Genomic DNA, 15254 nt, shown 5'->3' with positions numbered 1-15254 from the left:
GTCAAAAGGGAACAAGCATGTTGGATTTCTTGGCCTTTCCTTGTATTGCTAAAAATTCTTAGATCTTTAATTGACATAGTTCTTTGTAGTTACTAACTATTTCTATGTGATTTTTTAGCCTGTCAGAATTTGAAACTGAGTAAGTATACCTGTCAGCAACTATCATAAATGATATTCTGTGAAAAAACCTTTTGGATCCAGGAAAATAGTTACAGCTGTTAGAATGAAGGTTCATCGAGGAAGTGTTAAATTCAGTGTATTTTATGTTACTTATATTGGATTAAATAGGCTACAGTAGGATATCTGTAGACTTGAATCAGGTCATATTGGTAAGGGATTTAATATAATATAATTTAGCAGCAACTTCTTAAAGAATTTGCATGATAATTATTTTTTCTGATGTTTTTCTTATCCACAGAAAAGATTATTCAGGAGAGTACACAATCTTTCTGATCCCCTGTACTGTACAACCCACACAACCTTGGATTGACCCTGGAGATAAGCCACTGGCCTGTACTGCACATGCTCCTGAAAAGTATGAGCCTATTCTGACTCCACTATACAAAGAGTGAACTTTTTTAAACTTCAGCACAAAATGTTGTTTCCAATTTTTTTTCTGTCAGGGAAAATCACATTGTGTTGTTTTATCATTAAACATACATATAATTAGAGACGTTTGAGAGAGTGAGCTGTAACATATCTGAGGGGTTCAGATTGCTCAGTAGGTTACAGTAGCAAAACTGGAGATGAAATTACAGCTTTCTTCACACTGTACCTTTTTCAGCCTTGTACTCACTGAACCATCTGCAATATACTAACGATAACGAAAAGAGCTAAAATTACAGCATTTAAGACCGCAAGAGACTATTGTATTGTCACCACTGCAGAATATGATTGTCACATGTTTCACAGAAGAGAAAAGAAATTCGCCACAGTAATTTTCATTATCTGAAGAAGAGTCCTCAACATACATACAGTTGGGTATATCTCAGGATCCAGCAATATCATCAGTAACACTTCCCATATAAGTAGGGCCCTACCTAATTTAAAAGCCCAGATTTTAAGTTTTGTAAAGCCAGTTCATGTGCAAAAAAGCTTGGATTTATCACAGATCGAAAAAAGATAGCAAAAGCAAATTGTATTTATCAAATGGCTAGAAAAAAAAGTCGAAGTATGTGATTTTATCTGTCAAAGTTATTATTCATACATCGTTTGCTGTCTTATACCTATTGGCCCCGAATTTACTGGCCATTTCTGACGAGTTGGCAGCTTAAAAGCAGTGTATTGGCAATTCTGTGGGTGGATTCTGGGATGGGACCTGTTTCCACCAGGTTTCCACCCGGTAAAGGCAGTGCTGTAGTTTCCATCCCAATTTTGGACTTTCCATGTGTGTATTTGCCAATGCTCCTGAGAATGTAGAGTTGACGGCATACCCTCCTGCTTCGGACAGAGTCAGTGTCAGGCATGCAAATGAGGCCCGGGAGTTAAAATCTCCTGGGCCACACGCTCTGAGGCGCCGAACAGATCACCGCCCCACTTCAGGCCCCGCACCTCCGATTCACACCATGAGTTAAAATTAACCCTTAATTGTTCTTAAGCCATTATCTTACAGCATTATTTCAAGGTCCAAATTTGTATATTAGTATGGTAGTGTGTGTCCATTACTATTGTAACAAGCATTGTGAAAAATGAGAGATAAAGCAGACTTATCAACAAATAATTGCAATACAGTTTGCAATTCTGAAGAAATTTGCTATTGTAGCTGTGATTGCTGTTTACACTTATAGCAGAGAACGTCGTACATAACTGTTAAGTAAGTGTCTTCTAAGTTCCTGTCAGTACATTGACATTGTTATTCTCTTTCTGTCAAGGTTCCTTGTCCCCATTGCCTTTCAACAGACAAATCGTCCAGTTCCAGTTGTCTACTCTCTCAACACAGAGTTTCATCTTTGCAATAATGAGAAGGTTTTTATGATGGATCCATCCGAAACAGAGATGTCTTTAGCTGAAATGGATTATAAGGGAGCCTTCTCTATGGGTATACAGATTTTTAAACTTACTGCAAAATACAATCTCGCCTTTTTGTAATAGATTTGATTATAACAAGCCTCTCATTTCGAACTGTTTGCGGCCCTGGTTGAAGCAACAGCTGCTTACCCCACATGTGTGGCATTTGTTGTCTAATAAATACACTTAATATTATTCACCCTAGACTCTTCAGGAGAATTTTGGGCAATAGTGTAAAAACGGGCGATATCAATTCAGCCGCCTGTTATACATCTCTCCTGACTTTCATGTCCTGGGGAGAGATGTATAACGGGCGGCTGAATCGATATTGCCGGTTTTACACCATCACCTGTAGTCAAAATTATGCCCTTCATGTGTGGAAATCCCAGTTTTTAATTTATATTTTTTTCATAATTTTTCATCTGATACTTTATTTATATCAGCCATGGCCATCTATGTCTGTCAATCAATTGATCTATTAATGCACTATCATCTCATCATCCTCCCTTCATCTTACCATCTACAAGTAATTGCAGTGGTGAGTCGTTTCTAACTTTATTCAACTCCACAGGAATAATTTCCTCCATTTTGAGAACTTGTGTGAAGTCATTTTCAGAAAGCCACAGTTCATATGCAGCCTGAGACGTAAAGAAAACACTAATTTTTCACTTTTCAAAAGTGGAGTTCACTGTATTTCTGTCTTTTGAGACGAGAATCCAAATGACTATTACGTTGTGGCAGGGAATGGAGCAAGTGTTAATGTCAACATAGTGGAATACAGGGGGAAGTTCTAAATAGGAGAGCGTATTCCCTGATTGAGCACTGATTCCCAGCGAGGAGCAGCCCTCCGTGGGGTACTGGCTGGGAAACCATGGGCCTGCAGCTCCTCATTTTAATACGGTTACAATGAGGTCACACAGCCGCCCTTTTACAACAGGGTAGTGTACTCACTAATGCTGCAGTGGGACATTGTCATGAAGTTCTAAGTACCCTTAGAATAAAATTTGCTGTGTCTGCCATAAACATTATCTACATTATGACCCTTGCCTCTCTGAATGTTCTTTTTGTGTGTGCTTTTCTCCCTTCTAATTGGATAGTTTCCACTTTCATTATACACCAATCATACTGTGTAAAACATTTTTCCTCAGTAACTTTCCATCAAAAAAGTTCTATGCAATTGCATCCCAACAAAGAATAATTTTCCAAGATACATCTGACCCCACTATAAACTCCTAAAAGTGAAACAGAATACAAAAGAAACAGCAATTTTTTAAAATCACAAACTAACTGATAAACTTGGCACAAAAAACATCCTTCCCTTCCAAAAGCAGCACAGTGTGCCCATTCGAACCTGTGAGCAGCCTGGATTCCAAGTCCACACACAATTGGTATTAAATTTATCCATTAGCACCCCCAGGACTAGAATTCCCAGCAGTCACTTTGGCTTTCCAGACTCCCAGAAGCCACTATGTACTCATTCCCCCCTGTGAGAGAGTGGTCCCGATATTTACAGGGAGGCAGGGAGGGTGTGGGGGTGGCTGAAAACGGCCAAAGAACCTGGGGACGTGGAAGTCCTGCCGACAGGTCCTGTTCTGCAACAGCACCTCCCGAACCCGCGACCTCTACCACCTAGAAGGACAAGAGCAGCAGGCACATGGGAACAACACCACCTGCACGTTCCCCTCCAAGTCACACACCATCCCGACTTGGAAATATATCGCCGTTCCTTCAGCGTCGCTGGGTCAAAATCCTGGAACTCCCTACCTAACAGCACTGTGGGACTGTAGCAGTTCAAGAAGATGGCTCACCACCATCTTCTCAAGGGCAATTAGGGATGGGCAATAAATGCTGGCCTTGCCAGCAACGCCCACATCCCATGAATGAACAAAAAAACATAACAGCAGGACCTTACTATCATTTTTTTGTTCCGTTTCCCAACTGGCAGCCGACCAAATTGACAGCCTGGCCAGCAGCCAGGAGGGACAACCAGTGGCAGGAGGCCGCAGCCGGGGACACTTGGAGATGATCCCTGGCAATTGGGAGTTGGGGAGGTCGGCGAACGCGGCAGAGGGGAAGAGAGAGGCCGCAATCAGCAGGGGGGAGGCCAAAGGCTTCTTAGAGAGGCCAGGTGAAACGATGTCAAGATCCACATGTACGCTGACAACACCCAGCTCCACCTCACCACCACCTCTCTCGACCCCTCCACTGCCCCTGGTTTGTCACGCTGCTGGTCCGACATCCAGTATTGGACGAGCAGAAATTTCATCCAACTAAATATTGGGAGGACCAAAGCCATTATCTTCGGTCCCCGCCACGAACTCCGTTCCCTAGCCACCGACTCCATCCCTCTCCCTGGTCACTGTCTGAGGCTGAACCAGACCGTTTGCAACCTTGGTGTCCTATTTTGTCCTAAGATGAGCTTCCGACCCCATAATCTGCTCCATCACCAAGACTGCCTCTGTAACATTGCCTACCTCTGTAACATTGCCTGCCTCCGCCCCTGCCTCAGCTCATCTCTTGCTGAAACCCTCATCCATGCCTTTGTTACCTCTAGACTTGACTATTCCAATGCTCTCCTGGCCGACCTCCCTTCTTCCACCCTCCATAAACTTGAGCTCATCCAAAACTCTGCTGCCTGTATCCTAACTTGCACCAAGTCCCGTTTACCCATCAACCCTATGTTCTCTGACCTACATTGGCTCCCGGTCCGGCAATGCCTCAATTTTAAAATTCTCATCCTTGTTTTCAAATCCCTCCATGGCCTCACCCCTCCCTATCTCTGTAACCACCTTCAGCCCTACAACCCTCTGAGATCTCTGCGCTCCCCCAATTCTGGCCTCTTGTACATCCCCGGTTTTAATCGCTCCACCATTGGCGGCCTTGCCTTCGGCTGCCTCAGCTCTAAGCTCTGGAATTCCTTCCCTAAATTCTCTCCGTCTCTCCTCCTTTAAGACGGTCCTTAAATCCTACCGCTTTGACCAACCTATTGGTCACCTGTCTGAATATCTCCTTATGTGGCTCGGTGTCAAATTTTGTTTGATAATCGCTAGTGTGAAGTGCCTTGGAACATTTTACTACATTAACACATGAGGGAGAAGGGAATAGAAGGATATGTTGATAGGGTTAGATGAAGAAGGGTGGGAGGAGGCTCACGTGGAGCGTAAACACCAGCATGGACCTGTTGGACCAAAAGCCCCGTTTCTGTGCTGTACATTCTTTGTAATTGTTTGTAATTCTTTGTAAAGGTGCTATATAAATGCAAGTTATTGTTGCTGCTCCTCCTGGCCCACAAGGAGCGCTGGAAAAGGCACTTACCTTGTGGAGCTGGCAGCTCCCACTTCCCCTTCACTGCCGGGAAACCCACACAGCAGCAGTGAATTTTAAATCGGGCTCCCAATTGCACTGTGGGAGCCTGATTTAAATATGTTAATGAAGTAGCCACAGACCACTCGGAGGCCCTGATACCCACTGCCGTATAAAAGGCGGCGGGCGCGTGTGCGGCACGTTGGGGATGCGTTCCCCATATTTAAATCTTTAACCTGACCCTCTCCCGCCCATGGTGGGGGGATTAATATTGAGGTCAGTGTACCTTGGAGGAGAGTGGCAACTTGTTGGGGTAGGGGAGAGAAGGAAGGAAAGAGAAACCTTTGGAGCAAAAGCAAGAAGAGATGGAGAGAGGGGCCCTGATTAGGGATAGAAAATGCGAACCTGTTGAAGGGGGAAGGAAGAGAGAGCCTCTTTCGGAGTGTTTGGGCGGACAGGAGGTGCCAGCTGGTCTCAACAGGCCACCCCGTCCGTTTTCAGAGCTGGGCCTCAGTAACATATGGCCAGCGGGCTGCAGGCGGAAAACAAATTCACCAGGGCAGCCTGCTGCCTCCAGGTCGCCACAATACCAGACAGAAAAACCAGGTTCCAGGCCTGGAAAAAGGTAGGTCAAGGATGGGGGGGGATCCAGTATAGCAGCAGCCCTGGTTGTTTTTGTGGAGCCTGGAGGAGCATTCTTGCTCAGCTCTGCACAGTACTGTCCTAAAATGTCAGTTGAGGTCCTCCGTATATCATAGGACACTGATTTGCATACTAAAAGGGCCTATAACTGATCAGGTGATGCTGTGGCTGCTCAGCTCTTGGGAATATGACAATCGCCCACCATTGGCGGGATCTGGGCGGTAAGTCATACCAAAACCACTTTCGGGGCACTATCACCAAATACGTTTCCGCTGGGCAGGAGACCTCAAAATCTCTCTCATATCTCAGCCTGTCTGGTTCCGATTAACTAGCCCACCAGAAGCCATTAGAGGTAGAGTTATCGGCCAGAACAACTATGTAGACACTAGCAGTGAACCAGCACATAAGGTTAATGTTCAGGGACAGTTGTGCCAAGTCCAGATTGCACTGAAGTTCAGCATAGGAGATATTGATTTTTTTTTCTTCCAAGGGGAGATAGCTAAGCCTGTAAGTACTCTGAATCTATAATGTGTCACTGCTACTGTTCACATCCATTTCCTGTTTAATAAAAATATTTGGCAGTTTATAACCAAAGTCACAGCCTATTGAAGTGTCTATTCTACTGCCTTCCAAAATCGCGGAAGATCACGTAAGACCAGATGATACAATCAGGATACCGAAATACAATGACAAAGAGGGTTTTCTGTTTGACCCTTGGGCTCACTGCAAATTACTTAGTTATTCGACCGGTAAAGGTACATGTCAGGTCATAGGGAATGAAGGCTCATCTATGAGAGTGGTCTCAGATCCCATTCCTGAGCAAAAAGTGAAACCCCAATCTAATTCTGTTTTAACAGGCATCTCAGCATATTTTCTAGCATTAAGTTACTTATCTAGTCTACTTATACCTTAAGCAATATAGAACGAGATGTATTTACGAATTGTCATTCATAGCAGATTGTTTTTTAATTCATTTATAAATCAGGGATTGAAATTACTCCGTTTCAGATGAGCAACAGAAGGATAGTGAAATGGGTTTGCAATGCTGCGTCTGTGTTCTCATTTTTCCATATTTCACTTTTCCACAATTTTTCAATTTGGAGGTTGCTCAGTATTACGTTTCCTCCCTTACGTGGGGCAACTGGATTCTCTGAGCTGTTGGCTAATCCATAACCATTGTCACTGCCCAACATCAGGCCACGGGATTCCTGTCTGGCCAGCCAGCAAGTATAAGTATCCTTTCCTAGGAAAGAGTACCTTGTATCTACATGGCTTTCCATCCAATGGCCCAGCTGAGAGCTAACAAGATCTCCGTAATTTAAAGTAACCAGCAGTCCTGGCTCTCTTTGCTGTAAATGTCCGACTCTCTAGAGCTGTCTGGAACACTTCACATATTTTCTCAGACTCCAAAAGGAAGCATGCAGACTTTGAGATCAATTTTTGACTACAAAAAACATAAATAAACCACCAAGGTTTTATTTTTAGCTGTCAACCAACTCACTGAAGTCTTTCATTATTTTTCCTCCTTCTAACTCCCAACATAGCAGAATTTAAGGAGCATCTCTGAACCATACTATTTAGAAGTTCTGCTTAAGATTACACAGCAGTGCCCATAATTAAAGCTCTTTGCTTTAGGTTGTCTTGGCACTGGAGTTTTAAAAAAACACCAATTTATGCTCAGCCCATTTTCAGATTGTTTTGTTTAACTTTGTATCTGACATATTAGCTGAAATGAGACGAATAATTTGGAGAAGTCATTGTTTTCCAGAGACAGCAGTGCATTTTCAAATAATTCCTACCCCAGCAGAGTTATGAAAACATGGTGATCGCAGAGTGTGCTTCCATATAGCAAGAAATGGCCAATTACCGTAGGACATGTGTTGTAACCGCATTATGGAGTATTGCCCAGGAGACGATGATTCACGTACCTCTCTTATTTTAATAGGTCAGCGACTGTATGGACGTGTGCTTTGGAATCCTGAGCAGAACCTCAACTCTGCCTACAGGCTACAATTAGAGAAGGTGTTTCTCTGCACTGGGAAAGATGGTTATGTCCCTTTCTTTGACCCCACTGGAACTATTTATAATGAGGGCCCACAGTATGGCTGCATCCAGCCCAACAAACACTTGAAACACAGATTCCTCCTTTTGGTAAGTTTAAAAAATTGCTTATCACAATTTTATGGGGAGAACTTTCAACTATTTTAAAACTTTGATAAGTAGATAATCTTATAGCATGAAGTTAGCTGACAAAACATATATAAAATGATCACCTGTCATCTGTGCCGTAGTTGGATGTTTTACGATTTATATTATAGAAGACAATAAACAGGCTAAAAGTTAATTGGACTTTCCCTCTGAGGTGTACTGAGTACTGAGAATCATAGAAAGTTATGGCACAGAAGGAGGCCATTCGTCCCATCATGTCCGTGCCAGCCAATAAAGAGCTATCCAGTTTAATCCCACTTTCCAGCACTTGATCCATAGCCTTGTAGTTCAAGCTCCCCTCTAATCCTTCTACCAAATAATTTGAATCCATGCCCCCTGGATAGCCTCAGTCTGCAGGACGATATAGATGGGTTGGTCAGATGGGCGGAACAGTGGCAAATGGAATTTAACCCGGAAAAGTGCGAGGTGATGCACTTTGGAGGGACTAACAAGGCAAGGGAATACACAATGAATGGGAGGACCCTAGGCAAGACAGAGGGTCAGAGGGATCTTGGTGTGCAAGTTGACAGATCCCTGAAGGCGGCGGAACAGGTAGATAAGGTGGTAAAGAAGGCATATGGGATACTTGCCTTTATTAGCCGAGGCATAGAATATAAGAGCAAGGAGGTTATGATGGAGCTGTACAAAGCACTGGTAAGGCCACAGCTGGAGTACTGTGTGCAGTTCTGGTCGCCACACTACAGGAAGGATGTGATCGCTTTGGAGAGGGTGCAGAGGAGATTCACCAGGATGTTACCAGGGCTGGAGCGCTTCAGCTATGAAGAGAGACTGGGAAGATTGGGTTTGTTTTCCTTGGAGCAGAGGAGGCTGAGGGGGGACATGATTGAGGTGTACAAAATTATGAGGGGCACAGATAGGATGGATACGAAGGAGCTTTTTCCCTTCGTTGAGGGTACTATAACAAGGGGACATAGATTCAAGGTAAAAGGCGGGAGGTTTAGAGGGGATTTGAGAAAGAACTTTTTCACCCAGAGGGTGGTTGGAGTCTGGAACTCACTGCCTGAAAGGGTTGTGGAGGCAGGAACCCTCACAACATTCAAGAAGCATTTGGATGAGCACTTGAAATGCCATAGCATACAAGGCTACGGACCAAATGCTGGAATATGGGATTAGAGTAGACAGGGCTGATGGCCGGCGCGGACACGATGGGCCGAAGGGCCTCTATCCGTGCTGTATAACTCTATGACTCTATGGTCACTGACCCCTCTGCTAAGGGAAATAGGTCCTTCCTATCCGCCCTATCTAGTCCCATCATAATTTTATACACCTCAATTAAATCTCCCCTCAGCCTCCTTTGTTCCAAAGAAAACAACCCCAGCCTATCCAATCTTTTCTCATAACTAAAATTGTCCAGCCCTGGCAACATCCTCGTAAATCTCCTCTGTACCCTCTCTAGTGCAATCACATCTTTCCTGTAATGTGGTGACCAGAACTGTATGCAGTGCTCAAGCTGTGGCCTAACCAATGTCTTATACAGTTCTAGCATAACCTCCCTGGTCTTATATTCCATGCCTTGGCTAATAAAGGAAAGTATCCCGTATGCCTTTATAACTTTATGCCTTATGAATGCCTTATCTACCTTCAGGGATCTGTGGACATGCACTCCAAGGTCCCTTTGTTCCTCTAAACCTTTCAGTATCCTCCCATTTATTGTGTATTCCCTTGCCTTGTTTGCCCTCCCCAAATGCATTACCTCACACCTCTCTGGATTGAATTCCATTTGTCACTTTTCTGCCCACCTGACCAGTCCATTGATACCTTCCTGCAGTCTACAGCTTTCCTCTTCACTATCAACCACACGGCTAATTTTTGTATCATCTGAAAACTTCTTGATCAAGCCCCCTACATTCAAGTCCGAATCGTTTATACCACAAAAAACAAGGGACCTAGTACTGAGCCTTGCGGAACCCCACTGGATACAGCCTTCCAGTCACAAAAACACCCGTCAACCGTTATCCTTTGGGCCTCGCGACAGAACATGTGGGAGGAAATCCAAGGCCTGCAGTTGTTCTCCTGGTCACTGCCATCTTGGACCTCGGGCTGCTGTAAACCCCAAGGCCTTTAGATCATCCTCTAAGGTATGGGGGGGTTATATAATCTTCAGCCTGCCTCTGGGGCACCTTATAGATTCTCTATAGACTCAGAATGTCGATTCCACAGGCGCAGGGAAGAGGTATATCTTCCCTAGTAACTCCATATTCTACCTTGGAGCCTTGCATTCAATCTGCTACTACTTTTATTTCCAATTATGCAGTACTGTTATAGACTGGCTCCTGAATGTTACCCTTGATTTAATAATGATCATGCAGCTCTATTATGAGCTTTGAAAACTCCTAAAAATTCTGTAGTCCTATTATAAGATGCTACCTGATTATTGCTGTTGATTTGGTAACGATTATGCAGTCTTATTACAGACTGCACCTATTATAGATTGCCTCCTCAATGCTGGTTTTGATTGAATATTAATATAAATTCTTTTGCTCTTTTAAAGGATCGGAACCAACCTGAAGTAACTGATCAGTATTTTCATGATGTACCGTTCGATGCTCAGTTTGCGTCTGATGCACCAGAGTTCCACACAATGAGGGACGTGCCCGGAGTGGATGGTTTCACAATGAAGGTTGATGCTCTTTACAAGGTTTGTCCGCTCATTTCATTTTCATGACAGGCACTAAGATGGCAGTCAGTTCCCCTGTAGCATAAACATGGGAAGCAGTGTCCTGCCCAATTCCTCATGTATGGGGCAACCTTGAAGTGGTTGTGTGATCTATTTGTAATGTACTTTCTGTAGGAGTAAGATTCAAACCAAAGCAAACAATGACTCGGATTGGGCAATTTGAGTTAATTCAAAAGTAATTAAATGTTACACAGTTTGTGTCAATGCAGATATCAGCATTAATTCCTTTAATAATCTATATTGATGATGTGCACACACAAAGGACTGCAAAATATCCTAATATGCTTTGTAATTTACCTATTCTCCGCTTTTGTAAAAGCATAAGAATTTCGAGCAGATAAACCCACCCACACAACCTCCCCACCCCCCTTCCCCCGATTATAATGTACTGCGAAAAATATGAGGCCCAAATTCAGCGGATCTGGTTTCCACTCCAAATTGCAGCTTCTTGCCAAGATTGCGTTGCACTTCTGCACCCCTCCCCGCCAAATTGGAATTTTTACCTTGTAATATTTACCCATATCCTATAGCACAGTTCTAAATTCAGAGACCTTTGAACTAGTTTTTGCCAGTACAAATAATTGATAGCAAAATCTGAGATTTGAACCTTGTCTGCCCAGCGGGGGAATAGTACGTGCATGGGGTTATAATTGGATTTGGGAACTTAACACACCATTCCTGATCTGTTTATGCTAGCTGCCATTTTAACTGGCAACTCTTTTGCTTTGGGACAGGCAAGCAGGGTCCTAATTACAATAGCAAAGTCATGCTCCGATTACATCATCGAGACACGCACGCCATTTTAACTCCAGATCGCCGAAGGCCCGTCCAATCCCAAACTCACTGGTTAAATGTGGCGGCAAGGATTGTAGCCTGAAAAGGCTCGGGTATGTTTTACTTTTTGATCTTTTAAAGATTTCCTTGTGGGCCAGTTGAAGCAAGAGTGCTCCTCTGGGCCCCACAAGGAAACCTTGGGCCTCCCTGCCCCAGGCTTCCCTCTCCCTCCCGCAATCACCTCAGGACCACCCCTATTCCTGTCCCCCGATTGACTTACCTGACTGTCGGGGACTGTCCCCTTGGCCACCGACCTCCACATCATTCGCGTTATTTGCCCCATATATGGAAAACTCTAAATGGAAAATTACAGTTGAACACCTGGGTAGCATTCTCTAAGCCAGTGAATCATTGGTGCATCTGCAATCAGTGTGACATAATTAATTCATATTGCAAAGAAATCCATTGAGAGCTCGATGTTCACCCACTTTTTCCTCAAAGATTAATTGCAATAACTTACTCACAAACACAATATTCTGCCAAACCTATTGAACCGTGTGGCATTGTCTTGTTGAGAAATACCGTTTGTGACATTGCATCTGAGAGCCAACATTGAATCCCCCTTGATCCAATGCATTCCTGACTGTCTTTGTAAGTAAACTATTAAATTATCTTCTAACCAAGGTTGTGTTCCCCTTTATGCAGCTATGGCTCATTTACTCTATATAACTGGGGACTTAATGGAACTTTGGGCTCATAAAGTAGATCAGAGTAAACCTATTTGATAGATCAAACAATGCACATTTACAGCTTGCACCAAAAAATCTCACCAGAACACACCAGATAAATAGCCTTTCCCAAATAAATAATGCAGCTCAGAAAAGGCTTGGACACGGGCATCTTTTCTCAAATCACACTTTCCAGGGGGAGGGAAGGAGGAAGAGAATCCTAATGTTTGTAATTGTTCAAATATCCAGGGCTCCAAATTCATGTATGGAGGACATCACAGCCTTCCTCAAATGATGTCCACACATGCACACTCCAGCAGGGACCACTGGAGTTTGTTGAATGAGTAGCTGATCTATACAGATAGGAAAGTTACAGATTGAATCCCGATTGGAAGAGAAAGTCGGCCATGGTTCCCACTCCTAATCGCTATCCATTGAGGAGGACCAGCAGCGGGCTTGGGTGTGATGCCTCTCACAATCAAATAGCTCATCGATACTCACTGTCAAGGCTCACATATCAATGATGGCCACTTCGGTGAGGTACCAGAGGGTGGTCAGTGCTGCAGAACCCTCCTCCAGCATAGAATGGAAAAAATAGTCAAGCAAAATCTTTTGCTGAAAGTCACATGTGATATTGATTATTTGCAACTTTTTTTTAGCTGTAGGTACAATATTTCAGAATATGAATGTGGGTTCTTACTCAAATTTAAACTTACTCAGCTCTTACCTACATATTCTAAAATCCCATTGGTAAAATACCTTTCTATTGCTATAACTTTGTTATTTCTTATAAGGTGGAAGCTGGCCATCAGTGGTATTTGCAAGTCATCTACATTATTGGCCCAGAATCACTTTCTGGACCACGGGTGCAGCGCTCGCTCGACTACAGACTACCGCGCCATAAGCGAGATCTGGTGGACAAGAATGGCAAGCTGACACTTGACGACTCTTTGATTTATGACAACGAGAACGATCAGGTCAAGAATGGCACCAACATGAAGAACTTAAGGCTGGAGTCTGAAACTATCGCATCAACCTCACGCAAAGAGGCATCAATAGGAGGTGCTGTTGCTGCTGTAATGCTGCTACTCCTCTTCCTCACTGCTGCTTGCTTTTTAGCAAGAAAATGTAAACATAAGAAGAAATTGCCCAAGGAGATCCCAGAGGAATATCCACTGAACACGAAAGTTGAAATTTGCAGCAAAACACTGAACAGGCTGGAAAAGAACTTAAATGGCAGGCACTGCACAGTGAAGAATATCAACCTATTAAATAAAAATGATGATATCATTCGGGTAAAGGGTGTCAAGGTTAAACAGGTAAACCTCAATATTAAGCTCCAAAATAATTTACAGGATGGAACAGAGGTTTGATGGTAGACAAATTTTATTATAAAATTTGTAATTTTTTGTTGAGGGGAGCGGCCTCTTAAAAAAAAAATATTGTGAAAAAAAAGGGAAAGCGGTTTGAGTGGTGGTGATTGTGCAGTGTGATCCATTTTGCAGTTGAGCTACCTCATTCTATGCAAGCATGTACCGCATTAATACAGTCCTCATTAAATCCGGTGCCTGTTCGTCGGCTTTTGGTGCAGTATCTTCTGTCTCCCCATCATTTCTGTTAATATTTTTCTACTGGTAGCTCAATCATTGTGCATGCTTTTAAATATTCAAGATTTTTCATTTTTTTTATAGCTGGGCTGAATGATCATTTGAATTGTATAAACATACCTGTGAAAGATCAAACCACTTAAAATTACACTTGAGTATTATTGCCTTGTTTCCAGCCATGCACTCATATGTGTTCTGTCATGTAAAAGTTTGTTTATAACTGGATGAGACGTGTAAATATCGTTTTTTAAGTGCAATTCCTATTTGGAGGCAAGGTTCATCCAGGTTAACTTGTACAACAATCAGGTTGTGTGTTTCTGAATGATTGTAGTCCTCATTGGCTTTATTTCAATTATTATTTTTATACTTGTGGTAAAACTTTGGACAGATTGAAATCAGACAGGTATTGTTAAATATTTGGACACTGTTAACACCCCCAGTGTAATCTTGGTTCAAGTGTTTTTTTAAAACAATTATCAATTTACTATGTACTGTGTGATATACTGTTGACTTTATATCCTGTGTAGTGGAGTAGTGCAAGTAAACTTCAGGCTCTATGTTAAACTGTTTATTGGAGCTGTGTGACAAATCATATTTGAATTGTAATATTATTGTATCCACAAGAGGACCCCAGCAGCCTCTGCTAATGGGAGACAATAGCACACCACTGTCTTCAATTATTCTATTATGTACCTGTAAGAAAACAAAACACTGTTAATATTTCCTTTTCAGTTTGGATCAACCCACTCAGTGAGCACTTATCCACACTGTTAACTGAGTGATCCAGTTGTGGTGCTGTAGTTTTATCTTTACATCAGTATGTTGGGCTAATGATATGAGTAAACTGACTGCCCGTGACCTAACTTGAGGTTTTTACTAATAAAGAACATTTTATTTAATGTGAATGAATCTTGTCCGTTTTTTATAGTTCTTTCATACCTTTCACCAAAGCATTTTTCAACCAACATTTATGTATCAAAACAAGAAATTGAACTGTTATCTTGACTGTGAAATGCTTTGGGACGTCCTGAGGACACGAAAGGGGCTATATAAATTCAAGTTCTTTCTTTCTTTAAGGCACAGAATGAGGAAGGATTAAGTGAAATGAGGCCAATTATAGGTTATATTATAAATATAAACCGGTACAGTATGAGAACACGGGGTAGATTTTAACTTTCACCATCAGGCAGTACACTCAGCGTTGCGGATCGGCTGCCTGTTATATGCCCCGCACAATTTTCCTTTCTACTGAATTAAATGGAAAGGAAAATCAGGTAGGGTGTATAA

The 15254-nt window shown here is 42.7% G+C and overlaps 1 protein-coding gene and 1 long non-coding RNA gene across 4 annotated transcripts in view; one reads left to right on the top strand and one right to left on the bottom strand.

The window, feature by feature from the left end:
* The window catches only part of fras1 (Fraser extracellular matrix complex subunit 1), a 451223-nt gene extending 436351 nt beyond the window's left edge, over positions 1–14872 (top strand). For all 3 annotated transcript variants that reach the window (XM_067990719.1, XM_067990709.1, XM_067990729.1), the window contains 5 exons: positions 419–535; positions 1872–2038; positions 7898–8103; positions 10673–10819; positions 13155–14872. In XM_067990719.1, the coding sequence (XP_067846820.1) occupies positions 419–535; positions 1872–2038; positions 7898–8103; positions 10673–10819; positions 13155–13733 (1216 nt within the window). In that variant the 3' untranslated portion in view covers positions 13734–14872. The remainder of the gene's footprint in view (positions 1–418; positions 536–1871; positions 2039–7897; positions 8104–10672; positions 10820–13154) is intronic.
* On the bottom strand, positions 10672–12023 carry LOC137325540 (uncharacterized). The gene is made up of 2 exons (XR_010963897.1): positions 11913–12023; positions 10672–10966 (listed from the first exon to the last, which is right to left on the bottom strand). It is a non-coding gene; the product is annotated as an uncharacterized lncRNA (long non-coding RNA).
* Positions 14873–15254: the final 382 nt, after the last annotated feature.

Source organism: Heptranchias perlo, chromosome 1 (assembly GCF_035084215.1).
Source record: "Heptranchias perlo isolate sHepPer1 chromosome 1, sHepPer1.hap1, whole genome shotgun sequence".
Taxonomy (NCBI): Eukaryota; Metazoa; Chordata; class Chondrichthyes; order Hexanchiformes; family Hexanchidae; genus Heptranchias; species Heptranchias perlo.
Note: the sequence above shows the minus strand (reverse complement) of the source record. Positions and strands in the feature narration are given on the sequence as shown.